The 18104-nt window shown below is 60.5% G+C and overlaps 3 protein-coding genes across 6 annotated transcripts in view; 1 reads left to right on the top strand and 2 right to left on the bottom strand.

Annotated features, from left to right (window-relative positions):
* Positions 1-624, top strand: part of LRRC55 (leucine rich repeat containing 55) — a 2854-nt gene extending 2230 nt beyond the window's left edge. For all 4 annotated transcript variants that reach the window (XM_085298404.1, XM_085298402.1, XM_085298403.1 and 1 more), the window contains one exon: positions 136-624. In XM_085298404.1, coding sequence (XP_085154530.1) covers positions 136-371 — 236 coding nt within the window. In that variant the 3' untranslated portion in view covers positions 372-624. The remainder of the gene's footprint in view (positions 1-135) is intronic.
* A 6310-nt stretch (positions 625-6934) lies between these two features.
* On the bottom strand, positions 6935-8304 carry APLNR (apelin receptor). Its single transcript, XM_085298355.1, has one exon. It carries the CDS (start codon positions 8213-8215, stop codon positions 7109-7111), a length of 1107 nt encoding a protein of 368 aa, XP_085154481.1. The 5' UTR covers positions 8216-8304; the 3' UTR covers positions 6935-7108.
* Positions 8305-12063: 3759 nt separating this feature from the next.
* CNOT12 (CCR4-NOT transcription complex subunit 12) overlaps positions 12064-18104 on the bottom strand; it is a 14504-nt gene continuing 8463 nt past the window's right edge. Inside the window, exons 8-14 of the mRNA XM_085298401.1 lie at positions 17096-18104; positions 15431-15785; positions 14994-15126; positions 14699-14838; positions 14307-14473; positions 12590-12664; positions 12064-12406 (exon numbers count right to left, since the gene is read on the bottom strand). The exon at positions 17096-18104 is cut by the window's right edge and continues 7 nt beyond it. Of these exons, the coding sequence (XP_085154527.1) occupies positions 12604-12664; positions 14307-14473; positions 14699-14838; positions 14994-15126; positions 15431-15785; positions 17096-18104 (1865 nt within the window). The 3' untranslated portion in view covers positions 12064-12406; positions 12590-12603. The remainder of the gene's footprint in view (positions 12407-12589; positions 12665-14306; positions 14474-14698; positions 14839-14993; positions 15127-15430; positions 15786-17095) is intronic.

Genomic DNA, 18104 nt, shown 5'->3' with positions numbered 1-18104 from the left:
GGGGGGTGGCAGAGGGACCTCGGCCCTCATTCCGGGCCGTGAACCCCACCTGTGCCGCCGGGCGGGTGCCGGGCCCCTCGCGCCCCAGCCGGGCCCGCGGGCCCGCGGCCGGCACCGACGCGGCTCCCCTCGCAGATTCGCAGCTGGCCGAGTGCCGGGCGCCCCCCGAAGTGGAAGGCGCCCCCCTCTTCTCCTTGACGGAGGAGAGCTTCAAGGCTTGCCACCTCACCTTGACGCTGGACGACTACCTCTTCATCGCCTTCGTGGGCTTCGTGGTCTCCATTGCGTCGGTGGCCACCAACTTCTTGCTGGGCATCACGGCCAACTGCTGCCACCGCTGGAGCAAAGCCAGCGAGGACGAGGAGATCTAGGTACCGCGCGCCTCAGCCCCGCTCCCTCGTGCGCCTGGCGGGGAGGACCGAGACAGGCCAGAGAGCGGGGCGCCCGGCTGGCGCCCACCCACCTGCACATCACTGCCATCACGAGCTGCGCCGCCCTGCGTCGTGCCGCGGGGATGCAGCCCTCCCTTTCCCTCTCCTCCTCTTCCTCCCCCTCAAAAAGCCAAGCCCCTTTCACCCACGGCGGCCGGTCAAAGCCAATAAAAATCCCACCCTTGACCCAAAAGTGGTGCCGGTGGAGGCGGCTCGGCACCGGTGGGGGCCAGAGCCCTGGCACTGTTCACGCCAGGCCCCGGCGCCCGGGGTGGTGTTCGCCTTTCCCGGGGCGCCCCTCATGAGCAGCTGCCGGGACGTCCCTCCCGGCAGCAGGAGAGGTGCTGAAGCCCCCTGAAGCGTGGCCCAGCAACGCCTCCACGCAGATTTTGCAGCCGCCTTTTCGCTTGCCTTTTTCTTGGAAGTTCGGCATAGGTTTAGGACCGAAGCAGACGCCAAAGGCCACCAGGAGGCCTGGGGAGCTTGGCGGATCCTGTCGGCCCTGCTTGCCAAAACTGGAAAGCGAGGAGGCGAAAGAAACTCAAAAAAAGAAAAAAAAAGAAAAAGAAAAGAAAAACAAACAACCCCTCCTAGGACAGCCTCCTTTTCCGTGTGTGTGTGTGTGTGTGTGTGTGTGTGTGTGTGTGTGTGTGTGTGTGTGGTTTACCCAGTCTCCTAGGCTGCTTCTGCAGCTGATGCACACAGGGCTAATCAACAAGGAGCCTTTAATTGCCAGGTCGGTCTGTCCCACTCCTCCAGCCCAAAACCTGCCTCACCAGCTTCCTGCCCTCCTCGCGGACCAGCCTCCCCAAATTCGGGGGTTGGAGGGGGGGGCAAATCAGCTCTCCTGCTTTCCCAGGGCCAGGGCTGTGCAGTGGCCACACATGTGTCAAGTTGTGCCAGGGCTGGGTTCCTGCTGGGCTCAAGCCTCCTGGTTTCCTTTTGCCAAGGCAGCCTGGAAAATGGATCAAGGATGGGTTTGAGCAGGGTGAAAGTCGCCCTCACTCACGAGAGAGTCTTTCCTTAAGTTATTATTTCTCCTTGCATTTCTGGCGTGTCCAAGTAGAGTGTATACGTGCATGTGGTTTAAAATCCAGCTAAACAAACAAACAAACAAACAAAAAAAAAAAACAGAAAACAGTAAGAGAGGCAACATGCCAGCTTGGCAACTCCACCGCCACTGCAGGGACCAGGCTGCCTGACCACTGAGAATCTCCTGTCGCCCATCGTCCAGGGATCAAGTCCCCCATGCTAAGCAGTTGCCTCAGCATGGTGATCCCCAGGCTCAGCCTGGCAGGGCACAGGTGCCTGCTGAGACCCCCACAGCTGTGGGGCTGAAGACAGGGCCCACCTAACCAAGGGCCACTCCATTTTACAGTCCCCATGGCGAGCTCCTGCTAGGGCACAGCCTTGCTCAGGCTCTTGGCTCGCTCACTGGGTGACCCAATACTGCTGGAGGGTGTTGCATCCATGGTGAGGTTGGACCCATGGCAAGGTTGCACCCACAGCGAGGCTGTACCTATGGTGAGGTTGCAGCCACGGTAAGACTGTGCTCAGGACAAGGTTCCACCACGGCAAGGTTATGCTCACAGTGGGTTGCACCCCCTGGTGAAGTTGCACCCGTAGTGAGGTTGCCCCCTGTGGTGAGGCTGTGCCTGCACCCACAGCAAGGTTGCGCCCGCAGTAAGATTGCCCCTATGGTGAGGTTTCCCCCACAGCAGGGTGGCACCCAAGGTGAAGTTGCACCTACGGCAAGACCGCACCCGTGGCAAGGTTGTAGCTGTGGTGAACTGCTAGCTGTGGTGAGGTTGTGCCACAGCAAGGTTGCACCTGTGGTGAGGTTACACCCCGTGGCAAGCTGCAGCCGCAGTGAGACTGCACTCATGGCGAGGTTGCACCCCAAGGCAAGGCTGCGCTCCGGGGCGAGGCTGCACCCATGGTGAGGTTGCCCTCCGGGGCGAGGTCACGCCCATGGTGAGGCTGCACCCAGTGCAGGGCTGTGCCCCAAGAGGTCCGGCCCCGCCGGGAGGCAGCCGCCAGCCAGCGCCGTAGCCCGAGGAGGGGCTGCGGGATTTCTTCTTCTGGCCGTTTCGTACATCAGACCCTTTCTGGCCGGCCCACAAACGTGCCTGGACGGCCCCGACAAGGGGTGCTGCAGCGGGAGCCCTCTCTGCGAGGGCGCAGGGAGGGGAGGGCTGCGGGGTCCCGGGAGTCCCGGCACATTCCCGCTGCGCACCGGGAGGGAGCCACCACGCCACGCCGTGGGGACACGAGGCCGTGCCGGGGGGCCCGCGGCATGCGGGCGCTGCTGGCATGTGTCTCCTCCTCCCCCTCCTCCTCCTCTTATTTTTTTCTTTTTCTTTCCTTGATTTTTATTTTTATTTTGCCTTTTTCTCTGTTTTTTTCCTTTCCTTTCCTTTCCTTTCCTTTCCTTTCCTTTCCTTTCCTTTCCTTTCCTTTCCTTTCCTTTCCTTTCCTTTCCTTTCCTTTCCTTTATTTTTCTTCACTTCTTTTTTCCATCCTTTTCTGTCTTCTCTTTCTTCTTTTTCTTTTTCCTTTTCTTTTTTCCTTTTTCTTTTCTTTTCTTTATTTTTCTCTTCTTCTTTCTTTTGTTTCATTCTCTTTTTCATTCATTTTTCCTCTTTTTCTTCTTTTCTCTCTCTCTTCTCCTCTTTTCCTCTCTCTTGCCTCCTTTCTATCTCACTTCTCCTCTCTATTTCTCTCTTTCTTCCCTTTCTTTCCATGCTGCTCCGCGTGTTGGTGAGTGGGGAAGGGGGAAAGCCGGGGCGGGCAGGGGGGCCCCTTTGTACAGAGCACATTTTATAAACATGAACTTTTGCAACCGTGGGAACCTCTCCTGGGCCGTGTGTGTGTCTACGGGAGCGCGGGGCGCCGTGCCTCAGTTTCCCTTCCCGGCAGGAAGGGGCCTGCTCCGGAGGGGGGGAGCTGGGGGCCTGGCCGGCGCGCAGCCTGCAGAAGGCATTAGCYGGCTTGTCGCCTCCCGATGCTTCCTGTTATTCCTCCGGCAGCACCTCCCGGCACCATTCCCGGGCGGCCCCGAGGGGGCCAGGTGGCGGCCGGGCAGGGCGGCCGGGTCAGCGCCACGTCCCCCCCGCTCCGGGTGCCCGGCAGCAGCCGCGGCTCCAGCCGAGCAGCCCGGGACGCGTGCAAGYGGCCGGCGCTTTCCCCCCGGGCCCCACGAGGCAGAACCCCTTCCGTGCGGCGGGGGAGGCCAGAAATGTTTTTGCTAAGGAGCTGGTCTCCCCGCAGCCTCCTCGCCCCGCCGCGCATCCCCCTCCCCATCCATCTTCCTGCGCGCAGCGGTCGCCAGCGCGCCTGCCCCTGCGCACCCGCCCTGCAGGCTCGGGTGCGGGGCCGGACCCCCCAGGCATTCGGCCTCCAGTGCAAAAAAAAAAAAAAAATCAAATCTCCCCTTCCATTTCCCGCGATTTTCTCGCCTTTAAACCCATGCAATCTGTCATGCAAGCCCTCTGCCAGCTCGAAGCCCGCAGTTGTTCCTCCGAAGTGACACCTTTCCTCCTAGTATCGCTGGTGAATTTAGCCTCCCCAGGGGGTGCCTGGAGCTCCGTCCAACCCATGCTGCGAAGTGGGGGCGGCTTTGGGGCCGGCTGCTCCGGTTTGCGGGCGCCCCCGGGTCTCCCGAGGCCGGCAGAGCCGCCTGGCCGTGGGGCAGTTTTTCCTTAAAACCGCGTCGTGCCCATTTCTCGCCYTGGGGAAAGCCCGGCTCCATCTTTCCTGTCGCTCCCCTTCGGGCAGGAGACGATTGAGAAGGGTCTTCCCCGCCGCCCCCACCAGTGCAGAGACCGGGYATTTCTCGCTGGGTAACGATTTTCTCAGCTATTTCGGAGCTACGGTGAGACCCCCTCTGCTTGGCAACTAGGTGCGGTTTTAACAAGCCCGGGAGAAGTCGGGGCCGTCGGCCCCGGGACCGCCGGGCCATTTGCTGCGCACAGGCAAGTGTGAAAGTCGCCCCCGGCTTTGCCGCGCYGTCCAAGGGGCAAAGGCGCCGGCACATCAAAGGCGAGGAGGAAGGCAGAGCCGAGCGGGCCGGCTTATCTCCCCGGCGTGGCGCGGGGCACCCCCGCTCGGCCATTTGGCAGCGGGGCGCGGGAAAGTCCCGTTCTCCCCAGCGGGGTGCTGCGGTGGAAAAAAAAAATATCCGCGCGCGGTCCCAGAGCCGAGGCGCGCGCGGGATTTGGCCCAGGCGCTGCCTCCGAGCCCGGCCGGGATGAGCTTGCAGAGTGCCGCCTCGCCCGGCGCTTCGACGCCCCGCGTGTCCCCGTCGTGCCTCCCCCCCCCGGCCCCTGCCGCATCCCACCGCCGCCGCTGTCATCCCCCCGCTCCCTCCCCGGCGCTGCCTCAGGAAGGCAACACCTCCCTTATCTCCTTCCGACGGGCGGCCTGGCCCCCCGGCCCCTTCCCCCCGCCGGCCTTGGCTTTTTTCTGAAGTGTCCCTCGCATTTCCCCCCAGAGACCCACAGCCAAACATTTCCCTCCTCGAAGGGAAAGGGAAATCTCTAAGAGCCGGATAGAAAGTCCGCAGCTCCCGGCGCTGCTGGCAGAGCGCCCTGCAGCCACTTCCTCGCCGGGACAAGGCGGGGGGGAGAGCCGCCAGCCACGGGCTCCGAGAAACACCCCAGCACCGCGGGCCGGCGGCTGGAAAGCCTTCGCTGAGCCTCCGGCTGCGAGCCGCTGTAGCACAGCCGCGTTTTTCTTCCCCAAAAATCTCACGGGCCTGGACGTCCCCGAGCGGCGTTTCCCGCCAGAGACCGCYGGGAAACCCGAAAATGGCACAACGTGCCGTGGAAAGGCACCGCCGTTTTGCAAAAGCATTGCAAAATTCTCAACCTCCCGCTTCCCAAGCCCGTTTGCACCGGGGCGAGCAGCCGGAGATGCTCAGCCGTGCCCAGGCCGCCTCCTCCAAATCCTGGAGCGGGGCGGAGGGGAAAACATACGGCAGTTGTTATTCAACCTGAAGGGCTTCCTTGATTAAGACAAAGGAATAGAGTCGTCCCCAAGGAGCTGTGAATTTGGCTCCGCTGGAGCCGAAAATTAGGTCACGGCAAGTAGGAAGGTTAAGGCGTGCTCGCAAAAAAAAAAAAATAATAATAATAAAAAAAAGCAATACTGCCGTTAAAACGAAGGGAAATGGCACAACCATCCCGCATCCTCTCCAAGTGGGAACAAAGGACCAAGGGACAGGACAGTTGCTAGCGAGCAAATGAAGGATGGAAATAGCAAATCGGGCCGAGATTTATTTAGAGCCCACGCCAGGAAGTTCCCCCCGGCGGGCTGCAGATTAAGACAAGGAAGAGTGTTTTTGGTGGCTCATCAAAAAAAGAAAAAAAAAAAGTCTGCCGGGCCCGGTGGCTCTCCGGTCTCCGGCTGCCGTTCCCGGCAGGGTTTATCTCCCTAAGAACATCCCCACGCTCCCCATTTCCCGGCCCCGGGAGCCAGCCGTGTGCAAATTCCCCCCCTACACACACCTCCCCGGGGGCTATTTGGTGCACAGATAACGCGGATAAGGGGCCGAAAATTGGATTTGCTGCCAGCTCYCGGGAAAGGCGAGTGGCCCCGGCTGCCCTCGCACCCGCTGAGCGGTGCCCGGCTCATTTCCCAGCTCTTTTGGGCTGCAAACTTTGCATTTCCTGGCGTGCAGTTGGCGGGGGGGGGTGGGTGGTATTGGGGTTAATAGTTTGCAGCAAACTCGAGCTGCAGATCAGGGCTGCCGGGGACCCTTTTGGTCYGCCGGGCACCAGCGCTGCAGAGGAAGCAGCCAGGGCGGCTAGGGGTGGGTCGGGGCCCTGCAAGGTTCGGCGTGGGGGCGCCGGGCGGCCCCCGCTGGGCGCGTGCCGCCGTGCCCGCCAGTGCCCGTGGCACGTGACGTGCCGCGCCACCTTTACGACGGGCACGCAGGTGAACCACCACGCGCCGGGCACACCCAAACAGGCGCGTGCACGCGAATCACACCGCCCAAYGGACACGCAGACGCACACGCAGACCCCACCGCCTGGTCCACGTGCACACGCTTGGGTGCAAAGCCCTCCGTGCAACACCTGGACACGCRCATGCACGCAAACCCCACGGCGTGGCACAAACATCCGCATGCACACAGATGCAGCCCCCACAGTGCAACACGCACGTCAGGCTCACAGTGCAATATGCACGCACACGTGTGCATGCACACCTGAGTGCAACACACACACACACGCAAACATCACAGTGCAATGCACACCACACATGCATGCACGCAAATCCCCAGTGCAACACACGCATACACGCAATGCCACCGTGCAACACGCATGCAAACCCCACTGCAACACAAACACAGAGGCAGCCTCCTGTGCAATATGCACACACACACGCACACAAACCCCAGTGCAACACGCACCCATGCAACCCCTGCAGGGCAATGCACACATACCTGCATGCGTGCAAACCCCAGCGCAACAGCAAGGGAATTGGCCGCATCCTGCTTCTTTTTGTAACCAAAACGCCATTTATTTTCCAGCAAAGCCGCGCCGTGCCACCCCGGAAGGGCATCGGGGAGGGGGCTCCCCCCCAGCCCAGCCCCGCGCCCCCCTCACCCTCCCCAGGGACCGCCGGCAGCCCCGGGGCGGCAGCGTGCCTCGGTTTCCCCGCCGCAGCGGCGGCCCTCAGCCGCGGAAGAGCGTCTCCTGCGTGGCGGGCTCCGGCTTGCCGCCCGCCGCCTCGGCCGGCGCCTTGCCGCCGGCGCCCGAGGAGTAGCTGGCGGACTTGTCGGCGGCGGGGCCGGGCCGGCGGCAGCAGAGGAGGGCGGCGCAGGCCCGGCGGAAGCGGGGGTCCAGGAAGGCGTAGAGGAAGGGGTTGAGGCAGCTGTTGCCGTAGGCCACGCAGGTGCAGTAGGGGTGCAGGTTGTGCAGGAAGGCGTGCAGGCCGCACGACCACGGCAGCACCTCCAGGTCCATGAGGCCGTAGACCGTCTTGACCAGGTGGAAGGGCAGCCAGCAGGCGCCGAAGGTGGCCACCAGCACCACGATGATGGTGAGCAGGCGGCGGCGCTCGCGCGGGCCCCCCTCGCCCCGCTCGGGCCCGAAGTGGCTGGCCACCGTGCGGGCGATGAAGAAGTAGCAGGTGAGCATGACGCCGAAGGGCGCCGCGAAGCCCAGCGCCGTGGACGACAGCCCCAGCCCCACCTCCCAGGCGGCCTCCGTGCCCGGGGCCGCCACGCCGGCGTAGTCCATGTAGCAGGTGACCTTGCCGTCGCCGGCCAGGGCGGCCGCCCGCCGCAGCACCATGGCCGGCAGGGCCAGCAGGGCGGCCAGCGCCCAGAGGGCGGCCGTGGCCACCAGCCCGCTCACCCGCGAGCGCAGCTTGGCCGTGGCCATGGGCCGCACGATGGCCAGGTAGCGGTCGAAGCTGAGCCCCGTGAGGCAGAAGACGCTGGCGTACATGTTGACGAAGACTAGGTAGCTGCTGACCTTGCAGGCGGCCGTGCCGAAGGGCCAGTGGTAGCCCAGGCAGGCGTAGGCGGCCCAGAGCGGCAGCGTGGCCACGAAGGCCAGGTCGGCGGCGGCCAGGTTGGCGATGAAGGTGTCGGCCGAGCGGCGCCGCTCACGGCCCCCCTTGAAGACGGTCCAGAGGACCAGCCCGTTGCCCGCCGTGCCCAGCAGGAAGACCAGCAGGTAGATGGCGGGCAGCAGCGCCGGCGAGGGGCCCCACTCCGCGTACTCGCACTCGCTCTGGTTGTCGCCGTAGGCGTAGGCGTCCGTCACCTCCTCCATGCCACCGGCCGCTCAGCTCATCCCCGGGGCTCGCCTGCGTCCCGCCGCCACCGGCCGTCGGCTCCTCTGAGCCCAGCCCAGCCCCGGGCCCACGAATCCCCCCAAGCTCCCACCCCTTCCCCTCCCCTCGCCGCTCCCCACCCAGCCCAGCCCTCCTCCTCCTCTTCCTCCTCCTCCACCCCCGGAGCTGGGGCAGCCCCCGTGGGAAATTTCCCGTCCAGGGTGATTTGGGGCCAGGGAGAACTTTATGCACAGGCAAAGGTGCAACGGGGAGCGCTGAGGGGTGCTCTGCAGGAGCATCCTGTGCCCAGGCACCCCAAAAAGCCGCTTCCCGCCACCGCTCTCCCAGTGCCACCTTGGGGCAGAGCAGGAAGGAGGCAGCACCTTCAGGGCAGCCAAGAAAGTGGAAAAATCCCCCCCCCCCCCAGCCCCGAAGTACAAGCAGGAGGCTGGGCTGAGCTGGGCGGCGGGACGATCCCACTGCAGGCACCAAAGACACTCCACTGCCCTTTTTATTTATTTTTTCTTTTTCCTTTTTTTTTCATTTTGGAAGTGGTATGGGAGTTTGTGCAAAGGGTAAAGCGGTGCCAGCCGAGGCTGGGAACAACCGCAGGCAGCCACAGGCCGGATGACGGCAGGCGGCACGTATCGAAATCAATCAATTAAAAGCCACATCGGCCGCAGGGACAAGAAGATTCAAAGCCGAACTGGACCTGCGGCGGGGGTAAAAGCTGGGGCGGGGGAGTGAGGCCAAAACAACTCAGTCCCCAAACTCCTGCCTGCTCTAAAGTGGCTCCAAAATCAGGTTTTGGAAGAGCAAGAGCTGTAAGGGGGGGCGCGAGGAGCCGGGCGGCGGCGGCGGCGGCGGCGGCGGCTGGGGGGGGCAGTGAGCACTGGGGCCAGGCGGCAGCGGGAGGTGTGTGAAGAGCTGTAAGGGGGGGGCGGGGTGGGGGGTAACGTGCTTGGTTGTTAGCGGCAGGTAATGCAATCAAAGGGAGGCTGAGCAGAGCAAACGCAGGCGATAGAGGATGAAAAGGAGCCGTGGAGGCTCCCTGATAGGATTGGGAAATTTGGGGAAGCGTTTCCAGGTAAAGGCCCCCGGGGGTTTGCAGAGGTGGGGGTGCAGGGGAGCGGGTGGGTGCACGCCAGCCACAAAACCCGCAGCCAAAAGGGCACGGAGCCACTTCAAACAGAGGCTCGCTCCCTGCTATCGGGTCCTGAAAGCGTGGGGGGTTAATCGAGTGTGTGCTAAGGTCTGGGAGGTGGGTAATGAATAATAAAATATTCTAATTACCCGGGGCAGAGGCAACTGTTCCAAGTCAAAAGTTAACCCTATAATGTAAGATTGCAATGGAGCTGCGGACAGTGGCATCGCCTTTGAGATTTTTTTTTTTTTAAAAAAAAGGATGTTAAAAATCTTTGCATACATGTAATGTCTGCTGATATAAGTTAAAATACAGTTTGCTATGAAGAGGAGAGGGAAGCACACACAGAAGATAAAGAAGTTACTTTTGCATATTAGCTATCAAAGAGAATAAAAATAGGGAAATGAAAATGCTAATTAGACCCTTGATATCACCAGAAACCACTACAAAGGGAGATGTTCCAACTTGGATAACAAAGATCACTATTAATAGCAATATCTTGGCTATTTTGGTCTTCTGTAGGTAGCACAGAGGTGTGAGTAACCCTTTCCACCCCTATGCATGCAATGCCAGTGTATGCAATGGAATATGTAACTATATGCTGCCCATGTAACATGTATTTATAAAATAAAATATTTTGAGTGCAATAAGAAAAAAAAAAGAGTGGAATCAAATGCAAAAATGTTTACCCTGGTAAACTGCCTTTCAAAGGAACATTTTAAAATAATGATAGAAATAGGTGGAAAGCAAGGGACTGCCCAAAATTGGCAGTCACTTCCTTGCTCTCAAACCCTTTTCTCATCCCGGGATGAGTTTTCCTCACTCCCGGCCAGCCTGAGCAAAAACATTTTAGGACACAATGCCGAAATCTCTGTCGGCTTCTTCCTCCTCTGCAAGCATGGGAGGGGAGGCGCGTTGCAATAAGCAAGTCGCCTCCTCCCGGGCACAGCCTGACCACAGACGGTAGCAGAGATTTCGGTGAGTGTCGCTCTTTAATCCCCAGGGAATAATTTATTGGGCAGCTTTGGAGGTGCTACTCTYGGTCCAGCTTGGCACAAATCCTAGYTCCCTGCAGCACCGCGCGTGGCGGACCCAAGGAGCTGCTCAACCCCTTCAAGGGAGCAGTGGAGATAAAAGTCTGAGATTTCCCTGCTGCCTCGGCAGGTCACCAGGCTTCTTCCAGCCCTAAGGAATTTGGGTTGGGAGCCAGACAAAAGCRAGGGCTTGCAGCTGCTGGGAACAAGCAGGACCTCACAAATGAGCTAAAGTGGAGGGATGGTTCAAAGCATCTCACTCTGAAGACACATCGAGGCACCAGCATGGCCGCTTTTTGCGGAAGTAAAGTTAACCCCAGCCTGGCTGGGGAAATGAAGGCAAGCAGGGGGGCACTTTGGGTTTTGCTTTGTCCTGTAAGAGGAAATACCCCATCAGGTATGTTGAGGGCTGGACACCAGCAGTAGCTACAGCTCAGTTTGGAGGATGGCATGAAAGCCACCTTGCCAACAGGTGGTGCCGGTGGCCCATGGGACAGGCAGTCACCTCTCCCTGAACTGCCCCAGAAGGGGTCTGAGAGCAGAGGCAGTTTCTGCAGCAGCCTTGGTCCCAGGGCTGATATTTTTCCCTTGTCCCTGCACACCTCCTGCATGAGGCTGAGATCCCTGGGACGCTCAAACTCCCAGAGATGGTCACCTTGCCAGGAAGGGAAGCTTTTGGCTTTCCCTGGGCATGGGATTTGGCAACTTCCGCTGTAGCTAGTTGGAGTTACTCACATCCTACCAGGGAACAACTCCTTAGCTACATCTTTCCCTCTGTCGCTCTCTTTTTCCGCTAGGCTCTGCCGGGAAAAAACAGCTCTGGGTTCCCATCAAAGGCTGGGCAAAGAGCCCAGGGCACCGCAAGTCCCCAAGGGGTATGTGCCCCAGAGCCAGTGGGCACCAAGTCGAGGGACCCATTTTGCACATGAAGCTACCTGGAGACCATGGGACCACAAGATCCCTGAGCTCCCCTAAGCCCTGCCTGGCATTGCATGGGGCACAGAGGAGAGAAACCATGCCAGTTCAGCTCACTGAGCTGGCAGAAAATCTCCCGGGGGAAGAAGAGAGCTAAAACAGCTTTTGCGCTTCTCTTTTTAGGTTAGCTTTTTGCCCATTTGGTGAGCTTCTCCTCACGTGGTGATTCGTAACACAAGGCTGTGGAGGATGTGAGGGCCCTCGTGCCGCCATGCCGGGCTTTCCCTGCAAGCAGCTTTCCTCCCTGGGGCCACGGGTTTGAAAGCAAGTCCCGCCGTGAGGATGGGGGGCGAGCGGTGCATGAGTCACAAGTTTGGCTCTGTGGGCTGCCGGGGGTCACACATGTGTGCAAACAGGTCTGCATGTGGCTGACTGAAAACACAGCCCCGGGAGTGTGCACGTAGCTATGTACGCACCCTCTGCCCTGGTGCAGGGAGCCACAGGGTGCATGGGGCTGTGCCTGCACCCACTGCGGGTTGCTGCTGGGTGCCTGTGCAGGTGCAGGGGGCAACAGCACAGGGGCCACGGGGCCACAGGAGGGCCAAGATGTCTCTGCTGCAGCCATAGGAGGGCTGAGAGCTCCTCCTGCTGGCAGTCTCCACACCAGGGTGTCCCCCCCCCCACCAGAGCCACAGCCTCCTCCAGGGTGCAGAGAGAGGGGTGAGGAGGGGGGCATGGAGAAGAACCAGACCCCTCAAAACCAACCAAAAATGTTTTATTGTCTTGTCAAAGTGGCACCAAAATATTGACCTGTTGCTCTTTGTCTGGAGGGTTATATGAGAGCGGGGAGGAGAGGGGGGATCCCTCAGGAACACAGGGACAAGGGCAGGGTGGCCAAAGGAAGGGACAGCCTGAGGGAGGCGCGGGGGCTGAGGGGACGGGAGGGAAGGAAGCAACTCGGGGGAGGTAGGGGAGCGACCTCGCGAGCATCGTACAAAGTGCATAGATGTGTGTATGTGTGTCCTGCCACGAGCAGGCTGGATCCTGGGGCTGCCTGGCCGTCAGTCTCCCGGGAACACGCTGGCAGGAGAGGGAGCCTGTAAGAAACACAGTGGCGAAGTCAGGGAGAGGGACCCTGCCGGTAGGGGGAGGACCCGGATAGGCCCTAGCCTGGTGGGTGCTGGGTAGGGGAGAACCTGGCTCTGGCAATGTTTGGGACTGGCCACGGGGGCCGCGTGAGTCCAGCTTTTGCCGTGGCCTGTCCCCGCTCCCACACTCACCCCGTCAGATTAGCTCAAGATTTCTTCTTCTTCAACTTCAGGGCTTGCAGCCAGTGGGGCGACGAAGCATCTGACCTGGGAGGACCCGAGAAGGGAAGGATTAGGCAGCAGTACAGCATTGGCACAAGCCCCCCCCAAAACACGTTAGAGATGCTAGGGACATCACCCAAACCAGGACCCCTGACCTGCCCCCTCAGGGGTGCAGGAGGACCCGGCAAAGAGGGTCCTCATGTCCTCACTCTGGCTGCTGCTCCCTGTGCTCCAGAGGGATCAGCCAGCCGGAGACAGGCAGGAGAGCAGGAAGCGAGCGGGACTGGGGCCGGCCGACCCGAGGCAGCTGCACCTTTAAGGGCTTTGGCCCAAGCACTGTTTAGGGTGGAGCAGCCCGACTCTCCCAGGCAACAGGCCCTGGAAAAGCCAGACCCAGTAAAGCTTCCTCCCAGGTCCCCGCTCCCACCAGGCCCTGGCCCAGCCTGCCGGCGGCTGCAGACGTCAGAAATGCTAACCCCATCGCTGCGCTCCTCAGGGCCAGCGGCCGCAGGACTCAAACGTAGCCTCCAACGGCCCACTGATGCTGCATCACTTCTCCCCAGGCCYCCCTGCACAGCCTCCAGTACCTCCAACCACCCCACCAAGGCCTGCATTGCTGCCCAAAGCTTCAAGACTGCTGCACACCCGTTGACACCCCAACACCCTGCTGAGATCTCCACATGCCAGTCAATGTTGGGCCAACTCTTCTGGACACCCCAGAAGTGTCCAACACTCCAGTGCCCCCTGCTTCCCTACACCCACACCACTCTCCTCACACCTGACACCTCTGCATCTCCACCGGCACCTCCAGCATCCCCTGATGCCCTTCCACACCAGCCACTCTGAGACCTCCATACTGCTGTCCTGCTGTGCTGTAACACCCTACCAAATGCCCCTTCACACCCAGCGCTCCACTGAGACCTCCACACTGCTGTCCTGCTGTGCTGTAACACCCTACCAAATGCCCCTTCACACCCAGCGCTCCACTGAGACCTCCACGCTGCTGTCCTGCTGTGCTCTAACACCCTACCAAATGCCCCTTCACACCTGCTGCTCTGCTCAGACCTCCACACTGCTGTCCTACTGTGCTTTAACACCCTATCTATATCACCGACAGCCTCAACACTCCAACACCTCCGCATATCGGCAACCACCACCCTTGCCAGTAGCCCACTGACACTTCCACCCCCCTCTCGTACCCATCAATATCCCTTTACTCCTCTAAAACACCCTCACCACACTTCTGCCCCTAAAAAACTCCCCACACTCACCACTGCTCCAAGCACCCATATACCACCAGCTACAGCCCTCACCAAGGCACCTAACTGGATAACATCCTCACAACACCTTCAAATCCTTCAGCACCCTCTCCACAACCACAGTTTCTGCCTCATCTGTCACAAAATAGGCAGGCATATTTGCTCACCAACACCCCTGGGCCAACGCAAACATCAACAACAGTTGCACAAAGGTACAGCTAAGGCATTAACAACCCCAGGTACTCCTCCCTGGCCATCCAAGCCCCCACCAACACACACTACAAGTGACAACATCCACTCTCCACACCCATCTATCACCACAGTCCCCCCTAATATTCCTCTCAGTAAAGAACCCACCCAAGGCTCCCTCTCCCAGGTGTCCTACTCCCCTTGCTCACTGCAACCGTCCCTGAGTGCCCTACACTCACCCTGAGGATTTCTCCGGCTTGGGGGGCAGTGCCAGGGGTTTCCCACTCAAGCTGGGGATCTTGCAGGACTTGGAGCGCTGCACATGTGGGTCCTTGGCAGGAGTCAGCTTGCCATCCCCCAGCTGCGGCCCCTCCTCAGCAGAGCGGTTCCGGCCCCTCAGCTTGGCCTAGGGACATCAGGGAGGTGGAATTGGGCTCTCAGCACCCTCTCCAAAAATACCCCCTCACATCCTCCCCTGTCCCTCCCAGCACCACCCACCTCCAGCCATCCCTGTGGCTGCCTCCTGCCTGTTTCCCCTCCCCAAATCCTCCCGTCCCAAGAGGGCAGAGATGCCTGCACAGCTTGGCTGGGACACACCCCCCTGCTTGCTTGGGGTCCCAGTGAGTCTTACCTTGAGGGCGGATGCATTCAGACCAGGGAAGAGCGGCACCTTGACCCCCTTACCCGACAGGGATGCTCGCGCCCGACGGCTCTTGGGTTCTTCCGCTGCCTCCTCATCAGAGGATGCTGCTGCATGGGCTGCACTGGGCTCTGCGAGGTGGGTGCAGGGGACAGTGTCACCACAGGAGCATGAGGCCGAGGCCATGAGGTCATGCCGCAGGCCACTCTGGGTGCCTGGAGACCTTTGCCACAGCCATACAGCCATGRGGACCCTCTCCTGCTGCCACCACCCTGGGGGCTCTCACCTGTTGAGTCCTGGAAGATCCAGCTGTCACCCTCCGCAGCAGCCCCAGGACGGAGGACAGGTGCCCGGTGCCCCCGTTTGCGACCCAGCTGGGCTTTGCTGCGGTACACAGTGCTGTCCAGGACCTCCGTGTCCTGCAGAGCCCCCGCAAGAGGTCAATGCCGAGCACTGAGGAGCCCCAGGGCCCACACCCACCAACCCAGCTAGCCCAGGGGGCCCGCAGGCCCCCACAGCAGAAGGTGGGAAGGGAAAGGTAGCCACATGCCTACAGTGTCTGTGGGGGGGGGGAGGGGCAAATTTGCAGCCTGCCTCTCCAGGGAGGCTAAGGACTAGAGGGGACAAGAACCACTCAGGCCCCCGAGACAAGCACCTCCCTGACTGCTGGGCTCCTCCAGGGCTGTATGAGGGGGGGGCAGATGCTGCCCACTCTTTACTCACCTCCAGGAAGGTGAATTCCTGCCCAGAGAGGTCCCCAGGTCCCTCAGGCTGAGGGGTGGCCCAGGACAGCCGCTTCTCCTCCCAGATTGGTGGTCTCTTTCCGTCTGGGTGGTCCAAGAGGGCCTCTTGGTTCTCCATCTCCGGCAGGGTCTCACTAGAAGMCTCTGGCAGCAGAGGGGAGACCCTKGGGCTGTGCAAGGTAGATGCCAACTCGGGCAGGTCCCTCTCATCCGTGGAGCTGCGCCTCTGGAGCAGGGCTGGCGGCTCATCCAGCRGAAATGCTGTGACTGGGGGGTCAGCTAGAGCATCCTCCAGCACTGGGCTGCAGTCCGAGAGACAGGTGCCTGCAGGGCTTCTACTCAGGCAGACAARACAAGACCCCATAGTTCCTCCAGCTCCAGTTTAACACCAGCCCTTTCCCAGCTCCGTGTGCATTCGACTGCTCCCCAGCACCCTCCTGGGGAAACTGAGGCATGGAGAGGGCCAAACACTGCTTCCACAGACATGGGGCAAGCTGGGGACAGAGCTCAACTGTCCAGGACTCTCCCCCTCCCCTTAGGGTGTCATCTGCCAAGGGCTAGGGGAGAATCCAATCAAGGGAGTASTACCTCTGGAAAGTGCCCCCAAAATCCCTTCCCAAGGGTTAGCAGAGAATTTGGAGGCTGGGGAAGGCATAGAGAGCACCAAACCCTCAGAGGGCTCAGGCCACCTCTCCCCATTGGGTTTAATGGAGCAGAGGCGCAGAGAGAGGGGTTAGACCCCAAAAGGCAGGCAGCAGCCTTCAGGAGACAGCTGGGAAGGCACCAGGCCCAGGCATCAGTGAGACATGACCCAGGGGACCCAAGGAGCAGGAGGAGGCAGGCTGGGATTGGGGCCACCTCCTGCAAAAACATCACCAGGGCAGAGGAGCTCACAGGGGCGGGGAAGGGAGGTGTGACATGGGGTCCAGTCAAGGAAAGGTAGCAATTCTTGGAGGAGCCATAAATCCTCCTGAGCTAGGGGAGGAAACTCATCTCTCCCCTCCCCTTCCCTTGGGCAAAGGAAGGCGCTCGCAGCAGGAAACCAACGGTTCCCAAGGCAGTGGGTGGGGGTTCTCTGCTGTCTAATAACAGCAGGACCAAGGCTGGGACCTTCTTGAGGCCAGTGGGACTTTTTGTCCCAGTCCCCTGGGATCCTTACACTCATGCAGTTCATGGGGGTTTATTATTTTGGGAACTCCCAGCCCCTTAAATTTGGCTGAAATCAAGTTATGGGGTTCCCACGTCTTAGTAGGGGAAGATAACGGCACAGCAACAACTCTGTCACCTCCTCGGGAGGCGGAGGGAACCCTGTAAGCCCCTGATCTTTGTGTGTGGCTACCCACACTGGAAGGAGACCAGCACAGTATGTCCCAAAGGCATAATCTCTTCCTGCAAACCCTGACGGCAGATCCTGTTGGGACAAGTTGAAACCCAGGCCCTGACAAGGCTCCCGCTTGAGCTGTGGGGCCAGAAGCAACGTGGGGAAATTTAGAGGCTGGGGAAGAGCTCTGGTGGCCCAGGGCCAGAGGGAGCAGGTCTCCCTGCTATGGGGCGGCTGCAAACTCCAAGCCACCCCATGCCACCACCCAAAGGGGCAAAAATCCCCCCCCCTTGGCCACAGTCCCACCGCCAGCCCCCTCCTTACCCATCCTCCAAGCTGGTACCAGCTTCCCCCTTCTGCTCCATGGCACTGAAGTCCCGGCTCCGGGCTGCACACCGGGCACCAAATGCGCTAGCCCACTCCTGGCGCCCGGCCTCTGTCTCCCTGGCCTCAGCCGAGGGGTCACACAGCTCCACGCTCCAGCTAGTGTCGCYGAGTTGTTGGCTCCAATCTGGTTCTTCCACTCGGGCCTCCCTGGGCAGAGCAGAGCTGCTGGGGACAGGCAGGCTGCCTGGGCCCTGATCCCAGGCTATTTGGCCTGGTCCACCCCCATCAGTGTCAGCAGGGCCCAGGCAGCTCATAGCATCCAAGCTGCTGAAGGAGAGATCCCTTTGCCAGTCTCCTAGTGTTTCCCTGGGCTCAGGGGGCTCCTGCAGTTCCCTAGACCTAATTTCACTGGCCCAGGGTGCCAGGCCATCCAATGAAGCTCCAGCCCTGGAGGGATCTGCCACCCGGTCTGTCCCAATGATGCCAAATTGGTTCTGGTGCTCAGCTCCGCTGAGGCTAAGTTCTTCACCCCAGTCCCTGCTGCCAATGGTACCACACTCCTGCTTGTCAGTGCTTCTCCAGTCAGGATCTCGAGCTGGGCGATCAGGGGCACAGGAGCTGGGTAAGTCTCCTTTTCTGACACTGAAAGCGTTTGCTGGCTCAGGTTGGCCAACACTGCATTCACCAGCCCAACTCAGCTGGCCAGGACTGAACTCTCTATTCTCCTTTTTAGGGGTTGTAGAGCTGTAGTCACTGGCCCAGGCTGATCTGCTGGGACTAAACTCCCTGTCCTGTGTCTCCATTTCCCTGGGGGTGTATTCGCTATCCCAAGCTGATCTGCTGCGGCTGAACTTCCTGTCCTGGCTCTCCGTGTTCCTGGGGCTGTATTCGCTGGCCTCAGCCGGCCTGCTGGGGCTGAACTCCCTGTCCTGTGTCTCCATCTCCCTGGTGCTGTATTCACCAGCCCAGGCTGGTCGGCTGGGGCTGAACTCCCTGTCCTGGCTCT

The sequence above is a fragment of the Rhea americana genome, unplaced genomic scaffold (assembly GCF_003343005.1).
Source record: "Rhea americana isolate MKP2758 unplaced genomic scaffold, rheAme1 scaffold_139, whole genome shotgun sequence".
Taxonomy (NCBI): Eukaryota; Metazoa; Chordata; class Aves; order Rheiformes; family Rheidae; genus Rhea; species Rhea americana.
Note: the sequence above shows the minus strand (reverse complement) of the source record. Positions and strands in the feature narration are given on the sequence as shown.